The sequence below is a fragment of the Chanos chanos genome, chromosome 7, assembly GCF_902362185.1.
Source record: "Chanos chanos chromosome 7, fChaCha1.1, whole genome shotgun sequence".
Classification (NCBI taxonomy): domain Eukaryota; kingdom Metazoa; phylum Chordata; class Actinopteri; order Gonorynchiformes; family Chanidae; genus Chanos; species Chanos chanos.
In genome coordinates, this window is record NC_044501.1 from 900,607 (window position 1) to 916,863 (window position 16,257).

The window sequence follows — 16,257 nt, forward strand, 5'->3', positions numbered from 1 at the left end:
TGTCAGTAAAGGACAGGGACACTCCTAAATACTGAAACACTGTTAAAACTGTCCTCTCCTAAATACTGAAACACTGTTAAAACTGTCCTCTTCTAAATACTGAAACACTGGCACAAACAGAGGAAAGTGTTGAGGTAAGATCATAACGACTTGTGTTTGTTTGATTTTTGTCATGGTTTAGTCTCTGATAATTGTTATGCTTTCTTTACTTTTTTTTGATATTTTAAATTTTAAGAGGTACCTGGTCTCTGATTGGTTACCTGGGGGTTTAGGAGGTGTATGGTCTCTCCTGATTGGTTACCTGGGATTTTAGGGGGTGCCTGGTCTCTCCTGATTGGTTACTTGAGAGAGTTCGAAAACAAAGTAGTCCAATTCAAACTCTGACATTTTTATCTCTTTGTTCCACAAGATCCTGTCGTGTGCTCAGTAACTTGATATAAATTATTATTTGTTTGTAGTGATAAAACTATCACAATTACAATGTAATTTGCTAATTGATTTATTAATTTATTCATTACATGTATTTTTAAATTATTAAACTGTTAAATGAATTAATGTGACGCACACTCACCAAGAATAATTTAGTGAGTTTACATTTCTGATATTTTTGTGCACATATATGATTTTACATGTGACCACACAAGAACACACTTTCTGCAGAAGCCTCAGCCTGGCGATCGCTCTTCACACCTGTGTGTGTGTTTCTCTTCACCAATGTGTCTTACTAAACTCATAAGTGTGTCCAACAAAACTGTCCATTTGTGACGGACAGTCTCAGACGGGATTAGAAATGTCCTGTTTGTAGATCCCTTACAGTTTCCCTTAACAGTTACCGCTACTTTAGTTTTAACAAGCGCTGTGACAACCCGCTCCGCCCCGCCCCTGATGTCTGATTGTACCTCGCATATGGAGTTAATGTTTGTGTTTAGCTCGGTAAAGCGGCGTGCCGTCTTGGTATTGAGGACTGCTCGCTATCTATCTATCTATCTATCTATCTATCTATCTATCTATCTATCTATCTATCTATCTATCTATCTATCTATCTATCTATCGTAACAGACTTCGTTTTGTAGGGGAATTAGAGTGCAGTGTGTGTATTTTATCCCCTCGGGGCTTTCCGTAGATTGCAAAGTGTATTCATGTGCACTCGCGAGATTTCCCTCACCTTCTCCTGTGAATGAAAAGTGAAGCCAAGTTTGTGACTTCTCTCCAACTCCGTCTACTAAATTCTTTATTTCACCCAAGTGCCAACGCTTGAGGTTACACCAGGAATCTGACAACATGCCGGTTGTGAATTTGTAAGTTTTAAAACAAGTGCAACAGGACATTCGGTGAAGCTGCAGCGTTCGGAAGGTGAGTCTGTTACAGCTGTTTGCTAGTTGTCTCCATTTCAAAGTAAATTTTGGCTGTGTGCAGAGATTAAGGGTGTTCAGACTGAATTGTACATATTGGTCGAGGGAACAGTGACAATTTTTTTGTATTAAGGCGTATTTACTCATGCATCAGTAGACCTACATATCAGAACTACAGCATTTTATGTTCGCTCTACAGTGTTCATGTCGCATTGCGCGTTTGCGCAGCAAAACTGTCGATGGACATTTCATTCATCATTGTAGTACTCGCATCGTGTGCAACTCTTTGTTCAGTATAACTCTCAATAACGTCAGGCCAGAGTGTCAGTCAGAAAATACGCTCGTTAATCAACATGTATTTTATCACGTTGTAAATGGATTACAACATTAAGCAATCAGATTTCATAACAGTTTGTTGCTATTTTTATTTCAGGAAAAAAACCCCAAAAAACCCAGATGTGCTCTCACATTGGCTCGGTCACTTGGGCATGAATTTTCGAAGTTGTATTATGCAAAAATGCATTCCCTACCCAGGGCTGCGTCTCGAATCATCACACAATGAACCTGGATCACGTAATGTGGAGATTAAAGCGGACTGACCCCAGTTCCGGATTTAGTATAACTACGTTTACAACGACTATCAAAAATGACATGGTAAAATATACCGTGGATTTACCAGCAGAAATTGCCCCCTAATAGAACAGTAACACAACGGCACTTTACCACAGTAATTACCATGACGTTTTAGTGGTAATATCAGGTTGTTTTATATGTATTTGTTTTGTTTATTGTTGTTGTTTTTTTTAATTTCAGGGGAGTATTCCAGGAAGTGGGTTAGGTAAAAACTCTGAGTTAGTTAACTCAGAGTAAGTAGTAAACCTCCTAACGGAAGAGCCCTATGGCTTCATTCTCCTAGCAAAACAAAGCCATAGGGCTCTTCTTTCAGGAGGTTTACTACTTACTCTGAGTTAACTAACTCAGACTTTTCACTAAGCCTGCTCTCTGGAACACCCCCCAGGTTAATTTATTTAATAGTTTATATAGATCCTTGCTGGTCTGATGGATTGTGTTTTGACTGCAGGGCCTCTTAGGTTGTTGTTCCTCTGTGTTTCACTAGGTGGCGATAGAGATTCGTCGTTGTTTTTCGTGCTGTTTGCCGAAGGAGCCTCATCAATAAAACACAGTGGATGCACGTGCGTGTTGGTAGGGGAGATGTTTGGAGACTTAGCACAGTGGATGCACGTGCGTGTTGGTAGGGGAGATGTTTGGAGACTTAGCACAGTGGATGCACGTGCGTGTTGGTAGGGGAGATGTTTGGAGACTTAACACAGTGGATGCACGTGCGTGTTGGTAGGGGAGATGTTTGGAGACTTAACACAGTGGATGCACGTGCGTGTTGGTAGGGGAGATGTTTGGAGACTTAACACAGTGAAGGCACGTGCGTGTTGGTAGGGGAGATGTTTGGAGACTTAACACAGTGGATGCACGTGCGTGTTGGTATGGGAGATGTTTGGAGACTTAACACAGTGAAGGCACGTGCGTGTTGGTAGGGGAGATGTTTGGAGACTTAACACAGTGGATGCACGTGCGTGTTGGTAGGGGAGATGTTTGGAGACTTAACACAGTGGATGCACGTGCGTGTTGGTATGGGAGATGTTTGGAGACTTAACACAGTGAAGGCACGTGCGTGTTGGTAGGGGAGATGTTTGGAGACTTAACACAGTGAAGGCACGTGCGTGTTGGTATGGGAGATGTTTGGAGACTTAACACAGTGAAGGCACGTGCGTGTTGGTAGGGGAGATGTTTGGAGACTTAACACAGTGGATGCACGTGCGTGTTGGTAGGGGAGATGTTTGGAGACTTAACACAGTGGATGCACGTGCGTGTTGGTAGGGGAGATGTTTGGAGACTTAACACAGTGAAGGCACGTGCGTGTTGGTAGGGGAGATGTTTGGAGACTTAACACAGTGAAGGCACGTGCGTGTTGGTAGGGGAGATGTTTGGAGACTTAACACAGTGGATGCACGTGCGTGTTGGTAGGGGAGATGTTTGGAGACTTAACACAGTGGATGCACGTGCGTGTTGGTATGGGAGATGTTTGGAGACTTAACACAGTGGATGCACGTGCGTGTTGGTAGGGGAGATGTTTGGAGACTTAACACAGTGAAGGCACGTGCGTGTTGGTAGGGGAGATGTTTGGAGACTTAACACAGTGGATGCACGTGCGTGTTGGTAGGGGAGATGTTTGGAGACTTAACACAGTGAAGGCACGTGCGTGTTGGTAGGGGAGATGTTTGGAGACTTAACACAGTGAAGGCACGTGCGTGTTGGTAGGGGAGATGTTTGGAGACTTAACACAGTGAAGGCACGTGCGTGTTGGTAGGGGAGATGTTTGGAGACTTAACACAGTGAAGCTACCTGTCACCTGGTCCCATAACCCAGCCCCCGATTCTAACCCTGGTTTACCTCCCGGCCTGAAAACACATTTGTGATGTTGTGGACACATGACACTTAGTTTCTGGTCGAGTTTTACACAGCAGTTTTCTGTGAAACTAGGTGAGCTCGTGGTTAGTCGTAGAAGAGGGGTGATCTGAAACTGCTGAAGCGAACAGCCAGCGCCCTCTGTTGGCCAAAACAAGTGCAACGCGAGACATCTGCTCTGCTGCCCTGTCTTACTTTACGCTCTGTTCTTAATTCACAGTTAAAAACGGGGACATTTTTGGGGACAGCTCCAGCTGGGGACAGGTCACCCAAAACGGGGACTGTCCTTGGAAAACAGGGGTGTCTGGTCACCCTACCCTTAATGCATGAACGAACAAGGCAGAGCCAGTGCACTTTAGCACAAGGCGTGGAAGACCTTCGTTAGTCTGTTTGTATTTAAAATGTAAAATTTAAAATGTAAAATGTGTGTTTTATGGTCTGTCTATGTTTAGTTCTGCTGATTTTGTCAGTCGAGTTTATTGCTGTTAGGATAAACCAGCTTGTTTAAAAGTTCTGCCTGTAACCTGAGCCAAAATAAAACGTGAGGCATATAGTGAAGTAAGTGAATCTAGCATGTGGCGTGCATCAAAACACAGCACTGCTGCATCACGCTGTTCTCTGAGATTTCATTTTTACTGACTGATAGAGGAGTGACCCCTAAGGTCAGATGACTCTTTCACGTGGAGTATGCGGCTAGGCTGTGATAACAGACATTATTGTGTTCTTTAAGCACTTTAATAACTGCGTATAACTAGTAGCATAATTTATAATAATAATTATACAAAGGACAGAGAAGACAGTTAGTTTAAACAGAAGCATAAACAACCAAAGGCCTTTACACGGCCCTGACTGTGCTTAGTGATTAAGAAAAACTGTTCAGGAAATCACTAAATGAAATGAAATGAAATCTTTTGTCTCTGCTCTGAGATGGGCCAGCCGCCATTTTCCGCCGTGCCTTTAATATCCAGTGTACAGAACCTCCCTGACGCTTCCTGCTTCCCCACAGAGAGAATGTCCCTGAAGATGGAGACAGATTTGGTCCTCAGAGAGAGGAGGTGTAAGGAGGAGGAGGAGGTGAATCAGAGAGGTGACCTCCAGCTGTGCTCCGGCCCCGTGACCTTTCTCACACAGTCTGTGGAGACGGATCTGTCCATGGAGGACATAGAGAACCTTCTGGAGAATGTTAGGAGACTCCAGGCAGAAAACACAGTGCTGAGAGAGAAGGTCTTCACTCTGGAGGAGAAATTACGGACTGAAGAAGAAAAGGATCTGAGAAAGGTCTGTGTCATTTTAGCGTTTACTTTTAGAGTTCGTAAAGAGGTGTTATTTCACATCTTTCTGTCTCGAAGTTATTGTTGAGGAATCACATTGATTAAATGAGAGTTTCTGAACATCTTTGGGTTAGGCAAAAACCTTATGAGAATGCTCGTGTCTGACTTTGATGCAGCCATTTTAACACAGTCTTTGACACAGAATGTCCACTGCTGGAGGGTCAGGTCGACCAGTACTGGACAGTCTCTCTGAAGAGTTGCCGTTACTGGTTTTTAATACCTGAAGCAGTAACTGCTTTATGACAAACATGACCAGTCACGTCCATTACCAAACTCACCACGGTCTGTGTCAGTGACAGACATGACCAGTCACGTCCGTTACCAAACTCACCACGGTCTGTGTCAGTGACAGACATGACCAGTCACGTCCATTACCAAACTCACCACGGTCTGTGTCAGTGACAGACATGACCAGTCACGTCCATTACCAAACTCACCACGGTCTGTGTCAGTGACAAACATGACCAGTCACGTCCATTACCAAACTCACCACGGTCTGTGTCAGTGACAGACATGACCAGTCACGTCCATTACCAAACTCACCACGGTCTGTGTCAGTGACAGACATGACCAGTCACGTCCATTACCAAACTCACAACGGTCTGTGTCAGTGACAGACATGACCAGTCACGTCCATTACCAAACTCACCACGGTCTGTGTCAGTGACAGACATGACCAGTCACGTCCATTACCTAACTCACCACGGTCTGTGTCAGTGACAGACATGACCAGTCACGTCCATTACCTAACTCACCACGGTCTGTGTCAGTGACAAACATGACCAGTCACGTCCATTACCAAACTCACCACGGTCTGTGTCAGTGACAGACATGACCAGTCACGTCCATTACCAAACTCACCACGGTCTGTGTCAGTGACAAACATGACCAGTCACGTCCATTACCAAACTCACCACGGTCTGTGTCAGTGACAGACATGACCAGTCACGTCCATTACCAAACTCACCACGGTCTGTGTCAGTGACAGACATGACCAGTCATGTCCGTTACCAAACTCACCACGGTCTGTGTCAGTGACAAACATGACAGGGACAGGGAGTTTAAGAACAGGTACTGGTGATGTTTTGGTGAGATTATGTCACCATACTGCCCTTTGTTCCTGTCTACAGGAATCTCAGGAGAGGTCCAGTTTGTCTCCTGCCAGTGAAAATGGACCGAACCTCACAGAGTCAGCGGGTTCTGAATGCACTCATGTCGAAATGGCGTCTCCGGCCTCCGATTCGACAGGCAGAGAACAGAGTACGATACACAGAGGAGCAGAGAAACCCCGATCCTCTCTCTTTCACAACGCGGAGCTCAACCTGACGGTGTGTGTGGACTACAGTGAGAGAGAGGAGAAGACAGTGGACGAGTGTGAGGGAGACCAGCTGCATGTCCCAGTCAGGGCCTGCTCGGTCCCACTGGTGGACTGCAGGAGGAAAACACATGTCAACCAGTGGGGAACAGGGAAAGATGAATTGGCGGAAGAGGTTGAAGACAGAGAAGAGGGAGTGGACATAGACTGGGACTGTGATGATGATGGTGATAATGATGGTGATGATGGTGATGGTGATGATGATGAAGATGAGGATTATAATGGAAGTGATGAAGGTGAAGATGCAGGTGAGTTCATTCCTTTAGGTGTCATGGTTCTGTGAGGTTATGTCAGACTCATTTCATACCCAGCCCAAACAAAACACTACTCAGCTGATCAAGGTGTGGTTACAGGGGGGGGGAGAAACACATGACACACCCACACGATTTGATCATGAACATTTGATCATGAATATGATCAGTGAGATTGTATGTGATTGTCACAGTTGTTTCTGTGTCCGTTTTGTATCTTTATTTTGTTTTTTTTACTGCAGTGAGCGGTAAAAAAACGCAATGTTTTTACCATCAGCTGTGGCTTAATTAACAGTCTGCATGTAATTGCCCAGAGGGAGTAGCTAACATAACATTCATTCTGTTTCTATAGACACTCTCCCAGAACGTCTGGCTGATTTTGACGCTGCCAAGATATTTTCAAGTTTATTTAGTTTTCCTGTCTGTATATTCAGTGTTTTTACACCCAGACTGAGTACCTGTCCATAGATTTGACAATATTGCTTTTGCCAGAACAATCACGTTTTTGAAAAAAAACCTTTTTTAATCAAAGATTTTCGTGTCTTTCCCCAGGAAAGAGTAAAAAAGTGGCCTTCCAGACGAGGAGAGGCTGTCCTGGATCTAAGCTACGCAGTCAGAAAGAACGGAAAGCCAGAGGAGAAAAGACACATCTCTGCTCTCACTGTGGGAAGAGCTTCACCACATCCCATTACCTGAAGATACACATAAGGCGACACACCGGTGAAGAGTGCCTCCCCTGTCCGCAGTGCGGCAAGAGTTTTCCCTCGTTGCAGTTCCTGAGGAGTCATGAGAAGACCCACAGCGGGGAAAAGCCATACCGCTGCCGGAGCTGCAGTCGCAGCTTCACGTTTCTGGGAGGTTTAAAAGCCCACGAGGTGGTTCACTCAGCCGAGAGGCCGCACGCCTGCACTCAGTGTCAGAAAGCCTTCTCCACCGCTCAGAATCTGAAGAAACACCAGGTGGTTCACTCGGGTGAGAGACCTTACGTGTGTACGCAGTGCGGGAGGAGATTCGCCCGTATAGGCTCTGTGACGAGTCACATGAAGACACACACTGGAGAGAGGCCACACCAGTGTTCCCACTGTGGGAAAATGTTTAGGCAGATCTCCCACCTCATTAATCACCAGAGAACCCACACCGGGGAAAAGCCATATCTCTGCACTGTCTGTGGGAAGGGTTTCTCAGAATCAGGACACTTAAAGATTCACCAGAGAAAGCACACTGGGGAGAGACCGTGCAAGTGCTCCCAGTGTGGCAAGAGTTTTGTTCGAACGTCAGGTCTGAGTCTCCATATGAGAACGCACACGGGAGAGAGGCCATATCAGTGCTCAGACTGTGGCAAGAGATTTGGGCGTGCAGATGTTTTTAAAACCCATCTGCGAATGCACACAGGAGAGAAGCCATACCACTGTTCTTTATGTGGAGAAGATTTCAAATACTTAGGTGGCCTCATATCACACAAGAAGAAACATGTCAAAGTCACAGATACTAGTCCACAAGTCTTTGAATCTGATCTAGTTTCCAGTCCGTGTGAATAGAGGTGCTGGGAACCTCTGGATACCCAGTATACCCAGTGGCTGGGTGAGAGATCAGTGGGAGATGAAAGACTTCTGACTGTTGTGATTAGCAGACTTGAAGGAGACTATGTTAAAATGTGTAATGAAAGAAAACTCCATGAGTTTGGTGAAGTAGAACTACGTCGTGTTGTTGGCGGGAATTCCCCCACCGTGATATGGAACACTGTGTGCTGATGGGTCATGTTATGGTTGTGTTATGGTTTTGATATGTTCTGGAGTGTCAGGCATAAACAGCATTCGACACTGTTGAAACACCAGACGGCTGAGTGGAGCTCATTTGTTCACTGTACACAGCTCGTGTCATTGGCCCGTTGCTCCACACCTACATTTGCTGGCTGAATCTCTATTGGACGGATGCATCTAGTTCACCACTGACAGACAGTTCCATGACAAAGGGTTGTACTTAAATAGGAGTCCATTTGGCACACGTTACGATGTGTTACCACGTGCTGGTGCGTGTTACCGCGTGTTAGCGCATTAGTCCCAGTTTGGTGGCACAGGAGCAGTTTTTAGACGTATGGGAACAGTCTTTAGACGTATGGGAACAGTCCACAGACTGTCTATGGGAGGGAAAAGAACTGTTCATTTGGTGTTAAGAAAAGACTTTTTTAATGGTCAGCAGAGTTGTGAAAGTCTGTTCATGACTGAATACAGCTCTGTGCTCCATTCAGCATCGCTTTGGTCTCTACTGCACTGCATTTCTCATACTGTCAGACTGGTCTTCACTACACTGCATTTCTCACACTGTCAGTCTGGTCTCTACTGCACTGCATTTATCACACTGTCAGTCTGGTCTCTACTGCACTGCATTTATCACACTGTCAGTCTGGTCTCTACTGCACTGCATTTCTCACACTGTCAGTCTGGTCTCTACTGCACTGCATTTATCACACTGTCAGTCTGGTCTCAACTGCACTGCATTTATCACACTGTCAATCTGGTCTCTACTGCACTGCATTTATCACACTGTCAGTCTGGTCTCTACTGCACTGCATTTCTCACACTGTCAGTCTGGTCTCCACTGCACTGCATTTATCACACTGTCAGTCTGGTCTCTACTGCACTGCATTTCTCACACTGTCAGTCTGGTCTCTACTGCACTGCATTTATCACACTGTCAGTCTGGTCTCCACTGCACTGCATTTATCACACTGTCAGTCTGGTCTATACTGCACTGCATTTCTCACACTGTCAATCTGGTCTCTACTGCACTGCATTTATCACACTGTCAATCCAGTCTCTACTGCACTGCATTTATCACACTGTCAGTTTGGTCTATACTCCACTGCCCTGCATTTATCACACTGTCAGTCTGGTCTCTACTGCACTGCATTTATCACACTGTCAGTCTGGTCTCTACTGCACTGCATTTCTCACACTGTCAATCTGGTCTCTACTGCACTGCATTTATCACACTGTCAATCTGGTCTCTACTGCACTGCATTTATCACACTGTCAGTCTGGTCTCTACTGCACTGCATTTATCACACTGTCAGTCTGGTCTCTACTGCACTGCATTTATCACACTGTCAATCTGGTCTCTACTGCACTGCATTTATCACACTTTCAGTCTGGTCTCTACTGCACTGCATTTATCACGCTGTTAGTCTGGTCTCTACTGCACTGCATTTCTCACGCTGTCACTGTAGTGGTTATTTATTTTCCTATTGATAACCACTAAAGTGGCTCAGCAAAAACGTCCGACTCTCCACATACAAAATAGTCCAAGGTCCACAGAGACCTTGGATGTTGTCCAAAAAATAAAGAAATATTTATTACAAATGATACACAATGCTCGGGAGTTGAAAACTGAAATGAAAAGGAGGATTGCTAAAGTAAATTAAGGATGAACTGAAACAGAGCAGGAGCAGTGTCTGTGGCAGCCTGGGCTTGAGGAGGATGTGAGGTCAAAGACTGTCTCTTCCTGCTCTGGCCACACCCTCCAGGTAGCATCACCTGGCTTTATCTTCCAGTGGCCCATCCATTCCAGCCACTAGGTGTGGTTGACTCCACGAAAAGTAGTGTGAGACACTGCACACCCAAATGATAAAAAAATCTGGAATAACAAAATAATCATTTTGGCTCCTACAGTCACTCTTCTGCAGTGGTCTCTACTCCACTGCATTAATCACACGGTCACTCTGGTCCCTACTACACTGCAGTAATCACACGGTCACTCTGCTCCCTACTACACTGCATTAATCACACGGTCACTCTGCTCCCTACTACACTGCATTAATCACACGGTCACTCTGGTCCCTACTACACTGCAGTAATCACACGGTCACTCTGGTCCCTACTACACTGCAGTAATCACACGGTCACTCTGCTCCCTACTACACTGCAGTAATCACACGGTCACTCTGGTCCCTACTACACTGCAGTAATCACACGGTCACTCTGGTCCCTACTACGCTGCAGTAATCACACGGTCACTCTGGTCCCTACTACACTGCAGTAATCACACGGTCACTCTGGTCCCTACTACACTGCAGTAATCACACAGTCACTCTGGTCCCTACTACGCTGCAGTAATCACACGGTCACTCTGCTCCCTACTACACTGCATTAATCACACGGTCACTCTGGTCCCATCTACACTGCAGTAATCACACAGTCACTCTGGTCCCTACTACACTGCAGTAATCTCACGGTCACTCTGGTCCCTACTACACTGCAGTAATCTCACGGTCACTCTGGTCCCTACTACACTGCAGTAATCTCACGGTCACTCTGGTCCCTACTACACTGCAGTAATCACACGGTCACTCTGGTCCCATCTACACTGCAGTAATCACACGGTCACTCTGGTCCCTACTACGCTGCAGTAATCACACGGTCACTCTGGTCCCTACTACACTGCATTAATCACACGGTCACTCTGGACCCATCTACACTGCAGTAATCACACGGTCACTCTGGTCCCTACTACACTGCAGTAATCACACGGTCACTCTTGTCCCTACTACGCTGCAGTAATCACACGGTCACTCTGCTCCCTACTAGGGATGTGCAGAGAGCCCAGTATTTGTATTTGTATCTGTATTTGTTGAGGCAGCAAAATTATTTGTATTCGAATAAAAGTAGAAACAGACGTAACAGTCCTGTTTTTGTCTTTATTACATTTCACATTTTAGGATATTAAAGTGTTAATATAACTGTTCTTCAGTAAACTATTATAATAATTATGAACACAGCAATGTAATCTGGGTCTGTACTTTTCATAACCTGTACTTTTCATAGACATGTATAACCATAAACCTCATTGAAAAGAAAATCATTCTATACTCAGAACTAATAAGCGTCTGTGTGCGCTGTGAACCCCGTTACCACCCACCCTAACTGTTACCACCCTGTTACCACCCACCCTAACTGTTACCACCCTGTTACCACCCACCCTAACTGTGACCACCCTGTTACCACCCACCCTAACTGTTACCACCCACCCTAACTGTGACCACCCCGTTACCACCCACCCTAACTGTTACCACCCTGTTACCACCCACCCTAACTGTTACCACCCCGTTACCACCCACCCTAACTGTTACCACCCCGTTACCACCCACCCTAACTGTGACCACCCTGTTACCACCCACCCTAACTGTTACCACCCCGTTACCACCCACCCTAACTGTTACCACCCTGTTACCCCCCACCCTAACTGTTACCACCCACCCTAACTGTGAGCACCCCGTTACCACCCACCCTAACTGTGACCACCCCGTTACCACCCACCCTAACTGTTACCACCCCGTTACCCCCCACCCTAACTGTTACCACCCTGTTACCACCCACCCTAACTGTTACCACCCCGTTACCACCCACCCTAACTGTTACCACCCTGTTACCACCCACCCTAACTGTTACCACCCACCCTAACTGTTACCACCCCGTTACCACCCACCCTAACTGTGACCACCCTGTTACCACCCACCCTAACTGTTACCACCCACCCTAACTGTTACCACCCCGTTACCACCCACCCTAACTGTTACCACCCCGTTACCACCCACCCTAACTGTTACCACCCTGTTACCACCCACCCTAACTGTTACCACCCCGTTACCCCCCACCCTAACTGTTACCACCCACCCTAACTGTGAGCACCCCGTTACCACCCACCCTAACTGTGACCACCCCGTTACCACCCACCCTAACTGTTACCACCCCGTTACCACCCACCCTAACTGTGACCACCCTGTTACCACCCACCCTAACTGTTACCACCCCGTTACCACCCACCCTAACTGTTACCACCCTGTTACCCCCCACCCTAACTGTTACCACCCACCCTAACTGTGAGCACCCCGTTACCACCCACCCTAACTGTGACCACCCCGTTACCACCCACCCTAACTGTTACCACCCCGTTACCCCCCACCCTAACTGTTACCACCCTGTTACCACCCACCCTAACTGTTACCACCCCGTTACCACCCACCCTAACTGTGAGCACCCCGTTACCACCCACCCTAACTGTGAGCACCCCGTTACCACCCACCCTAACTGTTACCACCCCGTTACCACCCACCCTAACTGTTACCACCCTGTTACCACCCACCCTAACTGTTACCACCCCGTTACCACCCACCCTAACTGTTACCACCCCGTTAACACCCACCCTAACTGTTACCACCCACCCTAACTGTTACCACCCCGTTACCACCCACCCTAACTGTTACCACCCTGTTACCACCCACCCTAACTGTTACCACCCACCCTAACTGTTACCACCCCGTTACCACCCACCCTAACTGTGAGCACCCTGTTACCACCCACCCTAACTGTTACCACCCCGTTACCACCCACCCTAACTGTGAGCACCCTGTTACCACCCACCCTAACTGTTACCACCCCGTTACCACCCACCCTAACTGTTACCACCCACCCTAACTGTTACCACCCCGTTACCACCCACCCTAACTGTTACCACCCCGTTACCACCCACCCTAACTGTTACCACCCCGTTACCACCCACCCTAACTGTGACCACCCCGTTACCACCCACCCTAACTGTTACCACCCCGTTACCACCCACCCTAACTGTTACCACCCCGTTACCACCCACCCTAACTGTTACCACCCTGTTACCACCCACCCTAACTGTTACCACCCCGTTACCACCCACCCTAACTGTTACCACCCACCCTAACTGTTACCACCCCGTTACCACCCACCCTAACTGTGACCACCCCGTTACCACCCACCCTAACTGTTACCACCCCGTTACCACCCACCCTAACTGTGAGCACCCCGTTACCACCCACCCTAACTGTTACCACCCCGTTACCACCCACCCTAACTGTTACCACCCTGTTACCACCCACCCTAACTGTTACCACCCTGTTACCACCCACCCTAACTGTTACCACCCACCCTAACTGTGAGCACCCCGTTACCACCCACCCTAACTGTGAGCACCCCGTTACCACCCACCCTAACTGTGACCACCCTGTTACCACCCACCCTGACTGTTACCACCCCGTTACCACCCACCCTAACTGTTACCACCCCGTTACCACCCACCCTAACTGTTACCACCCTGTTACCACCCACCCTAACTGTGACCACCCTGTTACCACCCACCCTAACTGTTACCACCCCGTTACCACCCACCCTGACTGTTACCACCCCGTTACCACCCACCCTGACTGTTACCACCCCGTTACCACCCACCCTGACTGTTACCACCCCGTTACCACCCACCCTAACTGTTACCACCCTGTTACCACCCACCCTAACTGTTACCACCCCGTTACCACCCACCCTGACTGTTACCACCCCGTTACCACCCACCCTAACTGTTACCACCCCGTTACCACCCACCCTAACTGGAGGATGCTGAACGGACAATATAAACAAAAAAATCATTACAAATAAAAACTGTTCTCTGAAGTACCGTATGCCTAGACCTAAACCTTAATCAACCCCTGACTGAGAGCTCTGGCAGAACACAGGTTTTATTCGACATATTGTAATGAAACATCTTCTGATGCAAAGCTCGGGCACATCATCAGAGGTCATCGGGTGTTTCAGGTCTTATGGACATCAGACACCCTCACTCAGGTAACCCAGCTGAGGTTCATCAAGCCTCAGACACCCTCACTCAGTTGACCCAGCTGAGGTTCATCAAGCCTCAGACACCCTCACTCAGTTGACCCAGCTGAGGTTGATCAAGCTTCAGACACCCTCACTCAGGTGACCCAGCTGAGGTTCATCAAGCCTCAGACACCCTCACTCAGGTAACCCAGCTGAGGTTCATCAAGCCTCAGCTTGTGCCCTAGCAGCACTCTCCCACGGATCCGGTCTCTTGATCCAGAGCCACCCGGAGGCTTTCTCTGCAGCCTCTGTGTTGTCATAGATGGCCCTCCTCCTCCTCTCGCCTGTGATGCGGAGTGCAGCGTAGGTCCTACAGAGGGACTGCCCTCCAAAGCCTCTGCACCCTACCTCCACAGGCAAGCACCTTGCCTTCCAGCCTTGTCTGTGGCAGTTGCTGACTAGGCCCTCGTACTTCTTCCTCTCCTGCTCAAAGGCCTCCTCTACGCGGTCTTGCCGTGGCACGCTAAGCTCCAGCATGGCATCATTCTTTGTTGCCTTTGACACCAGAGCGATGTCAGGTCTAGGGGAGCTCTTGGCCCCATGCTGAGGGCACTTGAGTTGCTTGCCCAAGTCCACTGTCAGCTGCCAGTCCTGTGCAGTGTTCAGAAGTCCTGATGTTGCTTTGGGTGTTGTCCTGGGATTCTCTCCAGCTCTGATGAAGCTGATGGTTTGTTTCGAGGGCTTTGACCTCCGGCAGCTGGTGGTGGCCCTACAGATACTTTGTGCAATTGTCTTGAAAGCCTGGTCGTGCCACCAACGGTATCGGCCTTCGCCCAGCGCCGGCGCACAGCAGCGCAAGATGTATAGTTATCAATACTATTATAAACTGACAGGTGTAACCTTGTTATTACAGTGTTATTTTGTGTTGCTTCTCAACTGTCTGCCAAAACACAACCCAAACAAAAATGAAGTCAAAATTCATTTTTCCCCCCTTTTTTTATTTTTTATTGTTGTTGAATTGTTTTGTTTTGTTTTTAAGCATTTATGTAACATAATCTTTCATATTCCTCCTTTTTTTCAGCACATAATGTCCGAATTAGAACAAGAAAAACCAAAGTTCACTGGGAGGAATATATGTTCTGCTACCATACTCGCATTTAATTTTCTCCAAGTTGTATTTTGTAAAGACAAGCTCCTCCACATTGCCATGGGAGCAGTCTGGAGCCATGGGGAGACAGAACAGTTCCTGCTGTGCTAAACAGACGCTCAGGCGAGACATTTGTTGGGGGACAGGTGAGGTATTTCACTGCCACATGAGTCACAGCTGGCTGTGTCATCATCTCTGTTGACCAGATGGTCACTGCTGATCTCAGATCAGTGACTCTGTGCTGGCCTCAGCTAAGTAGCTCTCACCTATGTGGATGGAGGTCAGAGCACCAGGTGAGGCTGACTTGACCTTTAGCTTTGAAAGGTTATGCATAACCCCCCAAAAGAGGCTTTTTTGCACACTGGTCTCATCTGAGGATGGGTTGCCAACGGCAGCTCCAGGTACCCCAGAAACATTATCCATATGATACAACCCTCTACTCACATCTGCCTCCAGCCTGCTCTACTCTGATGGACTGAAGGCACATCTGCCTCCAGCCTGCTCCACTCTGATGGACTGAAGGCACATCTGACTCCAGCCTGCTCCACTCTGATGGACTGAAGGCACATCTGACTCCAGCCTGTTCCACTCTGATGGACTGAAGGCACATCTGCCTCCAGCCTGCTCCACTCTGATGGACTGAAGGCACATCTGACTCCAGCCTGTTCCACTCTGATGGACTGAAGGCACATCTGCCTCCAGCC

General features: G+C 47.6%; 1 protein-coding gene across 1 annotated transcript in view; it reads left to right on the forward strand.

Moving 5' to 3' along the window:
* Positions 1-8,328, forward strand: part of LOC115817070 (zinc finger protein 271-like) — a 128,038-nt gene extending 119,710 nt beyond the window's left edge. Inside the window, exon 9 of the mRNA XM_030780311.1 lies at positions 7,500-8,328. Coding sequence (XP_030636171.1) covers positions 7,500-8,328 — 829 coding nt within the window. The remainder of the gene's footprint in view (positions 1-7,499) is intronic.
* The last annotated feature ends 7,929 nt before the right edge of the window (positions 8,329-16,257 follow it).